This window comes from Neopsephotus bourkii, unplaced genomic scaffold, assembly GCF_033783945.1.
Source record: "Neopsephotus bourkii isolate Nb327-2 ecotype Australia unplaced genomic scaffold, CSIRO-AGI_Nbou_v1 NB_196, whole genome shotgun sequence".
Lineage (NCBI taxonomy): Eukaryota > Metazoa > Chordata > Aves > Psittaciformes > Psittacidae > Neopsephotus > Neopsephotus bourkii.
The window spans coordinates 11,444,600-11,463,277 of NW_026900709.1; the positions used below are offsets into that span (position 1 = coordinate 11,444,600).

The 18,678-nt window shown below is 39.7% G+C and overlaps 1 protein-coding gene across 3 annotated transcripts in view; it reads left to right on the forward strand.

The window, feature by feature from the left end:
- Positions 1–6,782, forward strand: part of WIPF1 (WAS/WASL interacting protein family member 1) — a 56,249-nt gene extending 49,467 nt beyond the window's left edge. For all 3 annotated transcript variants that reach the window (XM_061380206.1, XM_061380212.1, XM_061380216.1), the window contains exons 8-9: positions 642–755; positions 1,912–6,782. In XM_061380206.1, the coding sequence (XP_061236190.1) occupies positions 642–755; positions 1,912–1,967 (170 nt within the window). In that variant the 3' untranslated portion in view covers positions 1,968–6,782. The remainder of the gene's footprint in view (positions 1–641; positions 756–1,911) is intronic.
- The last annotated feature ends 11,896 nt before the right edge of the window (positions 6,783–18,678 follow it).

Below are 18,678 nucleotides of genomic sequence, written 5' to 3' on the forward strand. Positions count from 1 at the left end.
GAACTGCTGGGCAAAACTTAGTCAGCTGTTCATTACATTACGCAATAAAACATAACAATATTGCAAGAAAAGCATGGTTGCGAAGTCCTGAAGCAACCAAGTGAAGTAATTACGAAGTTTAAGATAGCCCACACTTTCTTCTTCCTTGGGCCTCCAAATTCAAATGCAGAACAGAGCTTTATAAACATTTCCTGTTATTTCAGTGAAGAAACTGATCAGCCTGCTTTATTCTTTAGAATCCTGTAGACTCACTAAGTACATCAGTAGGGTCTCTGTAGTCTCAAAAGATGTTTCAACTGATGTATTTTTTCATTCTTGACACTAGTTATATACAGGCTTCTCTGTCATCATAAATTTTACCATAATGGCCTCAAATTTTCTCTGTATATCAATGAAGTTTCAATATCAGAAAATTCTGTATCTAAGAACAAAGCATTTCATTCTCAAACTAACCTAAAGTATCTTCTTCCTTGACTTCCCAGTAGGATGCTGGTTCAATACTTGGCTATGTAAGCATTGTGCAACATAAAATATGTGTCAAACATGATGTTAATGTCAGTTTACTGTCCTGAAGCTGTGTCATAAAACTAACGAGTAAATTGCATATTTGGTTTTGTTTGGGGTTTTGTGTTTTTTTTCAGATGAATGGGAAAGCAGATTTTCTTTTCATCCCATATCTGATTTGCCACCTCCAGAGCCATATGTACCCATGAACAGAAGTTATCCCAGTAAACTAGCAAGAAATGAAAGTAGAGGTAAGTTTATTCCACCTCTGCTGTTGGCATTTCAGTGTATCATCCTAAAAACAATGTGGACAGGGAAGACTCTGGATGCTGAGGTTTCAAAACTCAGACTAACAGCCTAGTTACGCTTCCCCACCACAAAGAAGCAGCTAAATGCAGGTTTGCAGCTGCAAGCCCTCTCAAACTTGTATCTGAGGGGAGAATTTTGGGGGCTATTAGTTGGGATATGTATTGTAAGAGACTACCTCTACCATTATAGTCAGCCCTTTCTTCTACAGGCAGACAACAATCATATCCTCCTCTCAGGTTTTGTTTTGCTGGACTGATTAAATCAGGATGTATTACACTGTGCTTCCAAGCTATGTTGTCTGATCATCAGGGTTCCTTCTGTATACATTTCAGTTTGATTTCGTCTTTTACAGTCAGTGTTACATGCTGTTCCCATTCATGTCTCTACTGCAGCATAAATGTTTCCTGTCTTCATTAGTGGTATTTTGCCTGATACACCCAAGGATCAATTTACTTCTTTCACAACCAGTGACATCGGTGGCTTGTAATTATCCTGTAATCATCTGTACACTCAGATGTTTCTCTCTCTCTCCTGTTTCCAAATGATGAGGTTTTGGTTTGGAGCAGAAATTCCTGTTAGTCTCTGATCCTTCACTTTGCCCTGTTAGCTTTCATCCCATTCACATTATTCCATAAAGAAAGGCAAAGTAATATATGCTTTTTAATATTTTATTTCATGAGTTTGCAGTGAAAATCTTCATATAGGAGAAAACATTAAGAGTTTTGAAATGTTACTGCATTTAGAGCTTGCCACTTTAATCAAGATTTGAATGTCTTGCAAGTAGCACTAAGACAGTATGTATCTGCATAAGACAGTAAGGCTATCAAGAGCTGTCGATCTGTTTTGAGTAGGGGACAAGAGACTAAAACACGTATAGTTTTCAGACATTTTAGGATAAGGTTAGTTAAAAACTTTCTTTTACACTGTTTAAAGTTCTGATGTTGTTTAATAAACTAACCGGAAACTCTAAAAAGCTTTCTTTTTAGTAAAATGGCTGGGCAAGATCTCTGCCGGTTACTGAATTAATGGCTTGGATGTAAACTCCTATTTTAAAAGAAACCAGGAGGAGTAACACCAAAAACTTTCTTTTTCTTCTAGGTGGTTCTGGCCGAAAAGAAAGAGGTGCCCCCCCGCTTCCACCTATACCAAGGTGAAATGGGTTCTGGCTCATCTTTGGGTGACGTCTGTTTTCAAGTTTCCGTCAACTAGCTCTCCTATCCACATCATTGGAAAGTTGTCTGTTTTGCTTCATTTCCACTTTTGGCTTGTCAGTTGGAAAAAAACTTCAGTCTCTGTTACAGAAGTAATAGATGCAGCTCATGAACTATAGTTGCTCAAAGCTATACATTTTATTTGCTTGTACTGCAGGCTGTCACAAAAGGCATTTGGTGGACCACATACAACATATGTGCATCAAGCTTACTGTGTCCAGCCCTGTCCCCGTGAGAGCTTCACGGGAGGTCTGGCTTTGAATTTAATGAGAACTGGAACAAAGCTGTTTCGTCCACTTTGGGTACAGTGGCTGTAATATTTGAATGATAAAGTACAATCTATTTTCTGTTTAAAAACCAGTTTCTGAGGAAAACAGTGTAGCCCAGAGGCACCTGGATTCTTCTTTGCATGCCTAACTCAGCCCATCTGCTTCTGCAAGCCATAGACCTACTACATGGTGACCAGGAGTTCATCCTAAACCTTTTCACTTCATCTTAACCAAGCACATCTTATTTTAAACGTAGATGGCACATCCTGCCCCAAAGGTAGAGTGTGTCTGGCCTTGTTTTTGTCTGTGGATAATCGTCCAAAGAAAAGCAGAAGTGAAAAACTCACTTTTTGAGGTTTTTTTTTTTTAATCCCTCTTTCCGTTTTGTTTTGGCTTTTTTTTTTTTTTTAATAGTGTTATGTTTTAGTCACCTAAGTCTTTCCTGTTCTGATGTGGACCAGCTCAAAGCCATCCATCTTCTGGATTATTGTCATGCCCTCTATCTGAGACTACATGCAAAGAGTCCTCAGAAAGTAGCCTTGGTACAAATACAGCAATTACTGTAGTGGCAGGCTCCTGCTGTAAAGTACTGCTACCACCAGTGCTCCACAGACTGCTTTCCAGTTGTTTTTTTGGTACAATTAAATGATGGATTTTGACTTTAAAAGCTTCCTGGGGCTTAGGTCACAAGTCTCAGAGAGATTGTATTTGACTGGCATTACAGTAGAGCAGCTTAGGTCAAAAATGTGTGTAAGTGAAAGCCCTTTGATGTAGTGAAGGAGGTCTGGGGTTTGTGGGTTCAAGTGGGAGCATCAGCTCCAAAATTTGCTGTCTGTACTGGTTCAGGAGAAGTGGGAAGATTTGGCCTTCTGAGTTGATAATGAAGCCTGTCCTTTCAAACTTTGCTGAAAGGAGTCTCTGCAGAGAGCTTCAAGGCTTTCATTAATAGAAGAGAGAGTAAAGTATTCTAACATTGTGACAATTGGTTGATATGTTTAATGGCTTTTCAATGTTGTATATGAGAAAAGAGTTCATCGTGTGAGTGCATTTTTAAAAGTATCTAAATGCATATAAAATGCCTTTGGAAATTAGGGGAAGATTATAATTCTGGATTTGAAATATTGCTGAATGCTAGCTCTTTGTTAATTGGACTTTAGAAGGTTAGCTCTGAAAATCTCCTCTGTCTTCTCAACAGTTTGTGTCTTTAACATACTCTTTGGGATCCCTCCCAAGCCTGTATCAGCATCCATGCTTCACAGGGTGTTGATCAAGGAATAGTCATGTAGGTTAAGAAAATGTTTCTGTAGCATGGGAGGCATGATCCTAAGTACACTCTACAGCTAGAATGAGTTCAGTCCTTCAAAATCTAGGGAATATAGAGGAGAAGGGTATGGACCCCACTGAAATGTTAGTGCATTGGACTTTTTGCTCTGCCAGTGGGCATGGAGAAATAGATCCCCTTTCTGCCTGACAGCCTGGACAGTCACAGTGAACGGGATGAGACAGAGTTGTATTTGGCCAGATCAAATTTAATTTGGCCTTTTCAGTGTTTGTTTACAAAATCTTATTAGCTGTGATAGCATTTGATTATGTACCTGGTTTTTACATTTTTATATCTAACGACCTATTTTAAGTTACTATCTATGGTCTTGAACCCGCAATTAAATGCGCAGGCGCAGGGATGTAACTACACCTAATTGCAGGGTCGTGGCTGTAAGAGTTTCTTAAAACAGATATTAGTGGGACCTCCATGTGACAGGTGCACCAGGGATCAAACCTAGCACAATACTGAATTCCTATATGTATTTTATGGCTGTCACTTAAAGTGCCTGTCTCTTTGGGATATTATTATGGGAATAGAAGTCCAAATAAGATTTTTAGCATAATAACTTAAAGGATAAATTATTGTATTCATGCTTTTAAACTGAAGCACTTATAAGTTTCTAAGGAACAACATTCTGAATTTAAGAGTACAGTATTTTCAGTACCTTGACCTGTCAAATTCTTATTAATATCCAAATAGCTATGCAGCCAAAAAAAAAACCAAAACCCAAACCCTCCAGAAACTATACTTTTTTTATCACTTACTTGCTTCCAGCATGACTGTTTTACTTTGAGTAAGTCTATGAAAATGCTGCACATCGTTCTGCCAGTTCTCTGCATCATTCAAAATATTCTATATTTGATCTTAAGAGCAAGGTTTTCTGACCAGAAATTCTGGACCACTACCAAAGACTTGTCAAACCAACTTCAGTCTCACCTTAAAATGTGCTTTGTAAAAGGCCCTCAGTCAACAGCCACAAAGGCTGAGCTGCTTGGGTTTAGCACTTCTTTGTACTATAGAAAGCTCTTCAGAAGAGATGTTTGGCATATATGTAAAATAGCTTAACAATGGAGAAAGAGGATTTTTTTCACTGAACAACAACTTTACTATTTGTATCTTTTGCTATAAAAGTCCCTAGGTATATTCCAGAACAGTGCAGCATTTTATCATTCAATATATTGCTTCATGTATCAGTAGCTATTTACAATATGATCAGTATTAAAGTATTTATTTCACTATGAAGTGTTAAAAAAGAAGAATACAAAACAGACTGAATTAATGGTGCCTTATGACTTTTCTAGTCAACTTTTCTGTGTCTCACTAGCAAAATGAATAGGTGATGCCCTTCCAAGTCCTAATGTAAATAGTGCCAACAGTAGCATTATGCAGTGTTTGAGCCAAGTCCTTCTGTTGTAATGTGCTCAGTCTGCTAACTTCAGATTGGGCTCAGTGTATGGACAGACTGTTGGATTGGTCTGTAGGTGAGGTGTAGGTGGGCAATGGTTAGCCCCACCATCAATTGTTGGTATTGCTCTGGAAATTTAACCCTTTCCCAAAATCGGTGTCTCACGCTGATATCCATACAGCCCAGCTGACTTCAGTGTTGTTAGAGGACTAGTTTTGATTCAGTGCTTACATAGAAGATTTACTGGGTTTGTTTCAATGGCACTGTATTATAAACCCTCACACCTCAAACTATCTTTTTACGTCATCACTAAGCTCACGTTGTGTGAAAACAGCCACAGATGTTCATTTTTGTTTAATTCAAGGGAGTAAATAAAACGGGAGTTACTTTTGTACCATGTGGCGATAATTTCTGCTCAGTATGTTTGGAAGAAAAGCACATGTTATATTGATAACAACTTTCTGCACCAGCCAGTGGGAGAAGAGGTCACAGTGATTAATGTTCAAAGTTGTTAAAGGAAACTCAGCTAAGTGATTCAGGAAACACGTCTTTCTGTAAATTAATTACTTCTTAAATAAGGTTGCAAAGTTCATGTTTAGGAGCCGCGTTTCCCAACACTGAAAGAATCTGCCAGACTGAACTGTTGAAGAAGTTCTTTAAACTGTCACTTAAAAAAATGGTGGTTTCTCCTTGCAGAAGTAATTCTTTGTATGTCACTTGTAGAAGTGGGTTTCTGTTGGAGCAGAGGATGAAGGAACTAAACTGCTATCATGCTTCACATATATTGTAACACAATTTGCTGTGCAGAAGTATGGAAATAGAAAGGGTTCTTTTTGCCTTGGAATTAAAGAATATAGTTGAAGGATCAAACTGGCATTTTTTCAAGCAGAATGTCAAATGTCAAGAGACCTACATAGGGCCCCTCAGCCACGGGATGCTGGAAAGGAGCAGATTGCTCAAGGGGATGGAAACCAATTGTCTGAATGTCACTATCGATACCAGAGTGCAAATTATGATATAAAATGTTGCATCTGTGTAATACCACATCGCAAGAGCGTGAACATCATTGTGTCTCAGTCAGGTGCAAACAACCTGTTTTAGTGGTACATGGACTCTCTATAAAATATTGCGTGAACTTTAATCTTTCAAATGGTATTCACCAGAAAACAAGGAGAATAGCCAATAACATGTTAAGTGTAGTTAGTTCATGGAATGCTTCTTCATGTACTCTGGGAGAAAACGAGGATCTTGTAGGCTGAGAGGTGGAAATGGCTGGACCATTCAGTTAAAAGGTAAACCTAGAGCACTGGCAAAAATGGGAGTGCTGGAATTACTCAGCAGAAGCAGGGCACATGTATTATGTGCTCAGGTGAGTGAGTATGCAGCAGGTGAGTAGGCAGACTAAAAGAAAAAGAAGCCACATGTCTTAAAAAAGGGAGTAACCCTTCAGTATGTTGCCATTCTGAAATATACTTCATTTGTGGTAAATACTCTTTAAGGTAAACTAATGGCATGCAAAGGAAGGCCTATTGATTTGGACTTCCAAAGTCACACAAGATTATGAAAGATTGAAAAACATAACTTAAAACATAGGCTGAGCAGAAAGTAACATGTTTTTATCAGATGCCTAAAGTTTGAGCTTTTTTATAAAATATCAATCTAGTTCTGTGAATATTTTTTTTGCTTAACATTTATTTTATATGTGATTTTGTTCTCCTTATTTTTCTGTCCTATGCCAAATAAATTTTACTTTTATTTAAGTGATGGTGCAGCCTTTTACACTGAGAATAACCACGGTTGCTTCCTTGACAGGAACATGGTGGCTTTAGCGAAAGCGTTAACAGTGAGCCTGGCAGGATCTGGGCCAGGTTGTTCTGCTCCTCTCCTGCCTGCCGTTGTGCAGCAGCATAGCAGCAATGCTCAGAGGACTTTAGGCCTCCATACACTGTAGATTAGACACCTGCAGATAGGGAGAAATAGTGAGTTTAGTTTAAGATAAGGAATCTATGGTCAGTGATGCTGTGCTTGTACATAGCTGTTGTGTGAGCTCCGAGTATTGGCTTTCGGCAAAGCAAGCTAGGCACTTGTCATGGGGAGATGACATGGAAAATCACTCTAGCTAAGTACAGATTTTTGTTCCTGTTCTCCAGTCACTAGGCAGAAGGCTGCCAGAGAATATCAAACAAACGAAACCCTCCTTTTGTCTTTGGAGCTCTGCTCTTGATCTTGGATGTTAACCTTTTCAGATAATTTGGACCAGGTTCATCACAGAAGGACCCTTTGATAGAAGTCCAAAGGAGGCTCAAATTCAGGCTGCACTTCCAGCTTCTCCTCATAAATTAGACAGGTCATTTAAAACCCCAAGCTAAAAACCTCTATGCTGTAATTCATCTATATTGCAAAGACCTAAGCAGCAAGTTTACTCTTACACAGATGACAGATCCTTTGACATCTTTGGGGACTGCTTATTGATACTTGCATTTTATAGACTTAACTGGGACAGAGACCTCAACTTTTTTAAAAGACCACAGATACTCGTGGCTCAGATGTAGCCTAGAAGCCACTGGTCCCAGTGCCTGGACTATATAAATAGGACAACCATGATGGGAGGCAGAATCTGAGAGTTTGTGAGTTGTAAAGGAACTGGCTTGCAGGCTGAGACACCTTTCTCTGCAGATCTTAATGGCAGTAGCCTTTACCGAGAACTCGGTGGTATGATTGCAATGATCAACTAGCAGGGTTGTATCTCATGTTTTATCAAAGGAAGCATGGTTCTTTCTGGTTTTCAAGAAATGAAATTACTTGCTTGAAGTCAAGAACTGAACTGAACTTTGCATGCTGTGACTTAGTCATAACCACAACATAGTCCTCCCTCTGTTTAACTCAAAAAATGCTGTTGCTTTAAGCTAAACCCACAGACTACACTGTAAAACAGTTCTGACTGTTCCCTGCAGTTGCAGGAAGGCTCACGTGTTGTGCGCAGAACACATAAAAATATACAACATCATGGTTCAACAATTTCCAGTGACCTTTGTGCCCTGTATACGCAGGCTGCTCCCTCCTGCCCTCCCACCTAGTCTGACTCCATTTCAGATTGAAAATAGTAAATTGGTCCTAGCCAGTTATCAGTCTGGGGGCTAAATATTGGTCCATGCATCTCTGTACAACAATTCGCTAACAAAACAAAAGCCTTCAGGATTTGTTTTATTCTGGCTAACAGCAAGTATAATGAGCAATTCTTAACAGGTTCTTCTGCTGTCTTATGGTTGTCTGAGAACTACTCAAATGTCTAACATGACGTAAGCTTGACTCCAAGTTTCATTTTCTGTTATGCTGTTAGAGGTCCTATGCGTTTTATTTTAGACATAATGAAAATGTGTGGTTTACACTTTTAAAGGAGTTCATATTTTTTATTTGTTGAATACAACTCTCTGTAATCCTCTTATAAGTTTCATACTTACTCTCCCAAGCTGTGAGTGTTTGCTGTGCATGCCAACTTAGTAATTTTCTTTTTCTATTTTTATTCTTATTGAAATACTTCTAGATTAAAAAGAAGTATTTCTAAGGAGAAATATATGTTGAAATAAGTACTGTTAACAGATCAAAGTATTGCAGGTAACTATAGCAGTTTTGCATTGATATAGTTGTTTGAGAGTTGTTTAACATGCAAACAGCCAGAGACATGTCTTATCCTCTTCAGACTTATAGTAAAAACATGATAGGTTATTTCTATATTGTTATGAAACAAGCAGAAACCAATTGAGTATTTTGCTATTCAGAAAGAGGATCATTTCATTCATTTGACTAAAAATCCAGGAAGAAAAAAACACTCTAGTTTTCAGTAGTTTCTGGTTGTTAGTGTTTATCTCAGGCACACTCAGAAGAAAAGTTCGATAATCAGAACTTCAGTTTTAATGTAAGTCTAAAGTGAATAATACAATCTGTGTTGGAATCAGTGATCATAGAATTATAGAATAGTTAGGGTTGGAAAGGACCTCAAGATCATCAAGTTCCAACCCCCCTGCCATGGGCAGGGACGCCTCGCTCTAAACCGTATCACCCAAGGCCTCGTCCAACCTGGCCTTGAACACTGCCAGGGAAGGAGCATTCACAACCTCCTTGGGCAACCTATTCCAGTGCCTCACCACCCTAACAGGAAAGAATTTCCTCCTTATAGCCAATCTAAACTTTTTCATAAACAAAAATTACATTATACATACACATTAACTTCTGTGTACAGACAAAGCTGTGCCTGGGCTCCACTCCTTCTTTCAAATATGACACAATAAACTTTGCAGAGCACATGAGGGCCTCAGTAACCTTTTCTGTACCCTGCTGGTTCTTATGCCTTTGGGTTATCTGTGATGCTTGGCCTACGTTTGGTTACACAACTGCAGGCTGCTAATCAAAACCTTTGGTGAAGCATAAATGTAAACAGGATGGCACTTTGTCTCCACACTGTAGATATTGCATCAGTGCTAGGAATAAAAAGTTATACAAGTAATTTCTCTTACTAATGTGAGCTAGTAAAAGCCTCTGAACATGGATTACATCCACTGACTAATGCACAGGTCTTATAAAGACACCTCTGAGCAGAGTGATTGATTCACGTTGTAGGATGATGTAGCAGTTCTTTGGTCCTTGACTTCACCAGTAATAACTTGTTTTTCTATAATTCATGAAAGCACTCCTCTAAGAATTTGTTAATGCTGCCAGTAGTCTCAGAAGATGCTTATCTGATGTCTCCCTCCCATTGCCTTTCTCATGCCTAGGAAATATCCAAGTTTCATTCATTTGCATCCCAGCAAAGTAAGTGCTCTTACTTATCAGACACATGGTAAGTAGCTCTGCTATCACTTCCCAAACTGAAGCAAAACTGCTTGCAAATCTCTCTTACAGTCCCCAAAGGCTGTAAGGTGGCATCTGAATGGAAAGGAAAATGTCTCTGTTGTGTTAAACTTTAACTTTCAATGATCAAAACTCTGTGGGAAAGACTGCATAATGGATTCCCTCCATAATGGATAGAAAAATCCATCCGGATCTTCCAACTGTTAAAATGCTGGTTTATTCTGTTCTTTCATAGCTGACGGAAACAGATAGTTAAATGTTAAAATTCTGATACCTAAGAATCCTAATTTCAGCAGAATTAGGTAGGTCACAGTCATTTGAAACAGTAATGATCTTTCATACTTTTGTTATTTCCTGCATTGGCAATCAGGCTCTTAAGCTACCTAAAAATCTCAGTAGCAGTCCAGGTACAGAAATAATCCTGAGGCAAGGATGACTGACACAAAAGTACTTTGATTAAAACAGAGAGAATAAATTGGGTGGCTGCTGCTAACACTCACTGTGTCCAACATCCATCTGTCTACTGAACAAAAACATCAGTTCAGATAATCACTTCTTCTATCTTAAACCACAAATTTATGGCTTAAGATACATGATTTCTGCAGAAAGCTACATTCAAAATGTAAAATAGGAATCTCTCATGAATGCTGCCTGTATGCTATTGCCAAGCTTTTCTACTACACTACAGTAGGGCACTTCTAATTTTCATAGTTTTTCCCCTCTGTTTTTACCATTCTATTTTTCTTCCTCAAATAAAAAAGGGTTTTTTTCTTCAAGAGTGCTGGAGTTTTGCCTACAGAAATACTTTATTTTTAATATGGGACAATGAGACTAGGGTTTTTTTTTGTTTGGGTTTGGGTTTCTTTTCCCCTAGAATACAGCAGAAATTCTCTGCCTAAGTACCTTAAAGGTAAGGGCAGGCAGAGGGGCTGTTGGTTGCTGTTCTTCCTTCCTCTTGCCAAATCAGGAACTAGTAATCCCTATGATTCCAGAGGCTCCATGCATCCTTGGCATTATCTCACGAGAGGGTACTTCAAAGACCTGGAAGGGCTAGATCACTGCTCGGGTCGGGCTGAGTATCAGTCAGCGGGTGGTGAGCGGTTGTATTCTCTTCCCTTGTTATTTCCCTTATCATTATTATTATTGGTGGCAGCAGCGGTTTGTGTTATACCTTAGTCACTGGGCTGTTTTTATCTCAACCCATGGGAGTTACATTCTTTCGATTCTCCTCTCCATCCCTCTGGGAGTGGGGAGAGGAAGGAAGGGGGAGTGAGCAAATGGGTGCATGGTTTATGGGTTGCCAGCTGGGCTTAAACCACGACAGTTTCTGCCCCTGTGGCTGGAGCAGAGCTTTATCCCTTTTCAAAACCATTTCCATCCCAAAGGGCATCACTTTGGCTACCTTCTGCATTTACTTGTGTGCAAGATTGTTTGGGTCCAAGCTTGTGCAAACACTACATAAACATGATCAGGCACACAACTAATTCTCATCTGAAAATGCTTTTGTGTTCACGCAAAGATGGGTGTTTAGACAGTTCTTTATCTCACATCCTGCCCAACTTGAAGTGAGCATTCATGTATACAGGGCTGTGAAAAAGAGTCTTTCCCTTCCTTCTTCATTCTAGCAGAAGTTACAGTAAACTGTTGAGCAGAAGAGCCCACGCAGCTGAAGGCTGAGCACTCCCAAGCCATGTGAGCAAAAGGTGGCTGAAGTGTTCAGACCACTTGTGAAGAGAGCAAGGTGAAGGCCATGAGTGAAAGCGTAGGCTTAAACCCAGCCTCTGTCAAGCGTACATTGACTGGAACTAGCCTATCTCCTAAATAATGCCCATTGCAGTGTCTGCCAGAGACTGCAGAGCCCATTAGAACTTTCTCTGCTGCCTGAACACCAGCCCTTCCTTCATATTGCTCAAATCTTTCTGTTGATGTTGGTTTTCCCCTCATTTTTAAAACAGAAACTCTCACTTCTGCTTTTTGGCCAGGAGCTTGGGTTACTTACAAAACCCGAGAACCTTTGTTTGGAAACATAAAGACAACCTCTTTGTTTCCTCTAAATATATAGGTTATTCTCCTCAACTATGCCTGCAGGACTGCTGCTGTGCCTTCATTCAAATGACTAGCAACTGTGGGGTTTGTATGTTTGCTGCACATCATTGCTGATCTAAAACCAAAAATCCTGTTGTGTTTTCTAAGAGAGTTACCACATACCCTCTATGCCAGGACCTTCACTCCATTCTCTCATACATGTACTGGCTCCTTGTGTAGTCGGGGGGGAAACTTCAAATCCATTTTTTAGCTGCAAACATGTCTAATACAAGTCCAAGTAAAAGCATGCATCAGAAAACCAGAAACTTTGTATGTTTGTTTTTAACTAAGCAGGTGGGAGTAGATATGATGCATATCCAGCCTAGGAATTTCTCATTATATCGAGAAATACTCTGCCTCTGATGCAAGAGAAGCTCTGTGTCCTGCAAGTTATCTAAACTTTGCATTTGAGTCAAGCAGAGGCTCAATATGTTATGGAAGAGCATGTTAGACAGTTGGTTATCAGCAAGGATTTTCCCTCCAATCATCACCAGGGAATTTTACTTTAAAGGGTTATTTTTCAACCTCTCATTATTTTTTTTCAACCAGCTTTTACCTCCTCCCCATTTTCATATGAAAACTGATTTGTTTTTATGCAAAGCTGTAGTTGCCACGGCAGATGACAACTGTGATTCCAAATGGCACAGTTTGCCAAGCTCTGCTGAAGCAAGCAGGTGAAACGAGGGCTTCCCTGAAGGGGGGGTCATTGCTGAGGACTTCAGCTGGGCAAAGGCCTCTGTCCCCAGCCACGGGTGTGGGCACAGAGCTGCAGATAATGACTCAAGTTGCAGCAGCTCCTTTCAAAACCACCTTTGCTCACTCCCTTGGCAGCATGAAGGCAGGCTGCAGAAGCTAGCCAGCCTGCCAACTAATCACCTTTTCTTCCTCTTGCCACTCATGTTTGGCTATGAAACCCTGACTCCTTCGGGAGCTGCTTGAATTCTTTCTGAGAGTGGCTGCTTCCCAGTGGGACAGCACTGGGGTGGCGTGTGTGAGGGAGGGTGCCAGGGCACCTCTGGCTGATGCAGCAATGCCCAGCCAGGACAGCAGCTTTCCCATCAGTGCCAAAGCATGGGGGTTAGCTCAACCAGATGCGTTTCACTACTATTCCGCTGCTTGCAGGAGAGGCAGTTCATAAACTGTGGCCCTAGTAACCGTCGACATCTCTGTATGGTTTGGGGTATGAGCAAATGGCAATGTACAGCTCACCATTTCAGCAACACTATGCACTGTTTCACTGTTGGTACAACACTGTGTTCATTCCAGACATACACAACCTGAACCTCCATGCAGTTACACAACTCTTAAGCAAGTAGAATTCCAGTATTGGCATAAAAATGATGCAACAGAGCAACACACCTGACTCCACTCCCTTTCAACTGAAAGGAGCATGCTATTAGACCTAGACAAATAAAGTCTTTAACAAAAGTTTAACTGGAGGTGGAGAAGGTAAAAATTAAAATACTTTTTGAATTGAAAATGTCAAGGTGAAGCAACAGTTGTAAAAAAGCCACTCTGAAAATCCTGCAGTCTTCAAACCAGTATTTACTCAAATATGTAACAGAAGAAATGAATCCCTTTGCATTGTGAGTCAAAGAAATAGAAAACACAATCGCTCGGGCACTCTGTAGGAGATTAAACCACTGGCCATGAATTTAAATTAAATGCCAAGTGGCTGAACATAATCAGGAAAAGGTATGATGAAGAAACAACATTAAGGGAAGAATCTACAGAGGGAGAAGTATGAAAAAAGTATAGGTACACTAGCTTTATGCAGAAGAATTCAGGAAGATGAGGGTATGTTCATATGCCTCTGTAACAAAGTAACAAAGAACTGAATACTGTAGAGGTGGTGAAATAAAGACAACATAAATGAACAAAAAGACTACTGTATTTCTGCCACAGGATGCAACACACTGCAATCAATACACTTGCTGGATTACATGTAAACTGTGTTTGTGTAAGTAATAAATAGTGGCTTGAAAAATGATGGAATATGATATGAGCACAAAGGCACACTTAGTAAGTGGAAAGAGTTTAAAGGAAAAAATATTTCTAAAGACTTTAATTAGTGATGACAAGATTTTTATTTCTTTGCTCTGTTTATTTGTTTTGGGGGAGTTGTTTGTATGGGTGCCTTTACTAGTCAATTGCTTGCTGAATAAACAACAGGTGCAGCAGATCACACATCAGAAACACCTTATTTAATCAGTGCAGCTTATTTTAGCCCAGTTTTCTTGAGCAAAGCAGCATGTATTTGTGTGCAGTACTGATAACTCTTCTTTTGTTTTGTTCTGGAGGAATCAGGCTGAATTGGAGTACTCTTACAGTGACTGAGCAGTAAGAGTACTGAGAATATGTAAGTAACAAGCTGCCTATGTCAAACTCAATGAATGGGTTTTTTTTAGGTCAAGAAAGAGCTGCAACTTTTATGCCGTGTTCTTAATGATTCACCACATACTGGTAACCATATGGGTATGTGAAAATGTTAACAATTATTGCAAATATCTAGATACAGTAGGCACAGCTTGTTGTGAATTAAGTTTAGTTAGCCGAATTCTTTAAAGTGATTTTTTTTATTATGAGGTGGCTTTACTTAGCATGGGAAGCTGAAGCTGCTGGAGCCTTAGGCTGAAAGCAGCTAACTCCCCCCTAGATAAAGCTGAATATAATTTTCAGTCTGTGCTTAGTTATGTAAATGAAGACATTGAGACCATTGCCAGTCTGAAAATAAAGGAGTTGCACCCCTTACCAGGAAGCAATATACAGAGAGATAAGAATGTGCTGCCCACCTGGAGACAATGAAAGAACCCAGTGATGGATTAGGAGACTTTGACCAAAAGTCACCATTGGAGCAAGAGGCCTGTGAACAGTGTGTGATAGTCCAGCATGTAGAATGTAAGGGTATAAAACACTCCCCAGAGGTATCAATCTCAAACTGTTCCCACTCCTGTACCTCTCAATTATTAATATTTATCTGGGACTTGGCTGTAAGAAACCTAGGGTGGAAATTTTTCTTTAACACAGCCCTAACCATAATATTAGATAAATGGACAAGGCCTTTTTGCGTGACTCTTGTATACTCTTTTCCTTCCATTCCCAGTCAGACTGGTTAACTTGTTAACTCATCTTTGATCACTTGTATTTGACTTCAGCAAACTTACCCTACTGCTGAACCAAGTAACTGGTCGATACTCTAGCACCAGTGATGGAATTCATACATTTAAGAGGTCTCTACAATATTGCTTTGTCTCCCTGAAAGCAATTTCAGAGAAAGTTCATATTATTGAAGTCATATGGGGCTATTCTGAGATTTATTGAATTCACTGCAATCCAATTTGAAATTTTTTCTTTCCTTTTTGCTTTAGAGAGGTGAACTTCATCAGGACCAATATTTACTGTGCTTTCTTACAAGAGTGGTCCATTTCAACAGACCTGAACTTATTGCTGAAGTCTTCGTCTGACTTTCTGCAAGCTGACTGTATTAGCTTTCTGTATTTTCTTCTGGCAGATACTAGATTCTGGAGACTAGAACTGAACCTACAGCTCTGTGGCATACATACTTGCTCTGCACCTACAGCAATCAATAGCTGTAGGTGCAGAGCAAATAACGCATGCCCTTGTCTCAGTTGCAGAACAAAGGGGAGGTGGGTGAGTATGGTACAGTAAACATGAACTTTGCAAAAACAGCTTGAACATCCACACTGTCTTACAGAAGATACTATATAAAAAACACCAGTTTAGTTCTCATAACTGATATAGATAATTAGGAGCACTACTATGAAATTGCACATGAGCAGATAAATAGCTTTCTTGAGGAGGAAGATGTTTTACAGAAGTGTTCCAAGGTAATAAAAATGAATGAAAACATTCAGTGCATCCCTCCTAATTTCTACATTAATAAGCTTCAAGCCTGTGGGCTACAGCATGTGGGTAGGCATTCTGCCAGCCTCTGGGTTAGATTGTTCTCAGGGACACCAATACTGGATTTTTCATGGTGTTTAAGCCTCAAAAGTTTGAGAAATTCTTTCATGGGACTGGTAAGGGCTTTTTATTTGACACCCCCCTCCAGAGAAGAAATCCCCTATTGCCTGTCTACAGGTTAATTTTCTTTAGGTTTCCCTTGTTGCTTAACTGCCTCATCAAGCATAGGTATACTATAAGCTATAGTTTATTTTCCGGTTAGCCTGTGAGTCAGTTTTAAGTGATCAGACACATCTAGATACAGATAAACACTTCATGTTCTTCCTGAACATCCTACACACAACTGCAATAGAAGAGGTGTTAGAAACCAACAGACTTTCCGAGTCCTGCAATGCATTTTTAGGTAACCAGAGTCAGACATGCATTTCAGATGGTGTCTGCTTAGAAAATTTAACATGGGTTGAGCGCAAGTCCCTGCTCTGGACATTATATCATCCATTTACTTGTTAAGCATGGAGCAGTATGAGAACAGTACTTCTTCCAGTAGTAGAGTTACAAGGCCAAGTTGTCACTAGGCATAAGCCCAGTTTTCATTTAAAATTTGGCTCACTGTCAATAGCCAGAGAGCATTGAGCAAGTATTTTTCCTAGAGCATTGAGTAAGTACATTTTTCCTGTAATTGAATACAAAGAGATTACCTAAGAAGTGCTACTCTCTCTCTACCCATTGTTGTAATTACTATGTTAGTAAGATGGTTAGATCTTTACATGCTGTTGAAAACTAGCTGCACAGCTGTCTGGAAATCGCATTGAGATTACACCTGTAGATTTCCAGGCAGATTTCATCCTGATGAATTTGCCCTCATTCTTGCTATCTTCTCATCCTATGTGTTCTTTTTCTTCTGTCTAGTACTACAAAGTCACTTTCTGTTATATCCTACTGAGAGGTTATTTAGGGAAATGTTGGTGCTACATTTTCAACCAGTAGTGCTGCTTTGAAGCTCAGCTGGCACTTCCCATTATATGGCAGTGCTGTCTTTCAGTTATCACCATACCCTAGCAATTACTTTCAGTGTTTTCAGAAACAAACTGGAGAAATGTACTTGCTCACAATAAATTCATGAGGGTTTTTCTTTAGAATATTCCAGGCTTTCAGGCTTTGCAACAAGCACTTGCAGTTTACCAGTAAAGCGGCCTTCACATCAAGTACAAAGATGTATTTGTGGTCCCCTGAAAATCTGTCCAAATTGGCTCAATTGTATGCCTTTGAAAAATGTGTTTGCATGCAGTCACTGCTAGATCTTAAATGGTAAATTATCTGATGCCTGTTCTCATTGAGAACTAGGCCTCTTGCAGTTCCTGTGTGGGGCCAGCCTGTGTATGTGTAGTTGTGATAGGTAAATGAGTATGATGATAGCCACAGGTCAGCAGCACAACTCATGTAATGGTTGCTCCAGCTGCTGTTCACTGGTTGAGCTGTTGCTTGGATCAAGAAGTCAGGAACTGTCTCTCCCATACACTTGGTTGACTACTTTGATGGCACATAAATGGATGGAAATATCCAATTTGCATTAAAACAGAACAAAAATCAAGGGGGGGAGCAGTTCATGATTATGTAATGAATGGTATGGGGATGCTCAAGTGGATCAAATTAAGATTTTGTGGACAACTTTCAGTTTTATGTCCATTCAGTAGCTATCAGAAAGCTTGGCTTCGCCATGTGAGTAATGGTGTTTTCTGTGATCTACAGTTAAACTGCTGAAGTTGAGTTGCCAGTGGTAGAGGACAGATGTGATCAACGGCTGATGCACTGTATAAATCTGTTCTCTCAGTAGTCTGTAGACAAAAAGTTGCCTTCCTCATATCTTAGAATATTAGAGCTATGGTCATTGCTAGCTCAAATGTTGGAGGTTTTATTAATGAATAATACTTTCAGACACTTCTATGCATTGGGTGAAACTCCACAAGAACTGGTGTTCCTGACTGCCACCCTCAGCTCAGAATGACCTTAAAAGCAAATGCTATTATAAATGCAGGGTGCTGGAACACAAAGAATATGCTATATCAATTCCTAACTATTTATTTTCGTGTATATCATCTTCTTTTTTTTTTTTTACAGCAGCTTTAATTCATGTAACTTTAATCTAAATTCTGAATATAATTTAATTATATTTTTTCTATTTTTTTTATCTTATCATGTGCCTTTGGTGCTACAATGCCATACCTTTGAATATTTTCATTCCTCAGTGTTCCACAACAGAAAACACAAGACTTGGGTCAAGTGCACTTTCCTTATCTAGGAGTGTGTACATGCTAGAGCCCAGGTGGAAATCATAGAATGGTTAGGGTTGGAAAGGACCTTAAAATCATCAAGTTCCAACCCCCCTGCCATGGGCAGGGACACCTCGCTCTAAACCATATTACCCAAGGCCTCGTCCAACCTGGCCTTGAACCCTGACAGGGATGGAGCATTCACAACCTCCTTGGGCAACCTATTCCAGTGCCTCACCACCCTAACAGTAAAGAATTTCCTCCTTATATCCAATCTAAACTTCCCCTCTTTAAGTTTTAACCCATTACCCCTTGTCCTATCACTACAGTCCCTAATGAAGAGTCCATCCCCAGCATCCCTATAGGCCCCCTTCAGATACCGGGAAAAACATGCTGTTGGTTGGTGGATATCAACAGCAATCAACCAGCAGCTTATCCAGCCAAATTTATGCTTTTATAAAAAAATGGAGTGAAGGATGATCATATTTTAAATGCTTTATTAAATGCTGAATCACCAGTGATCTTTCTA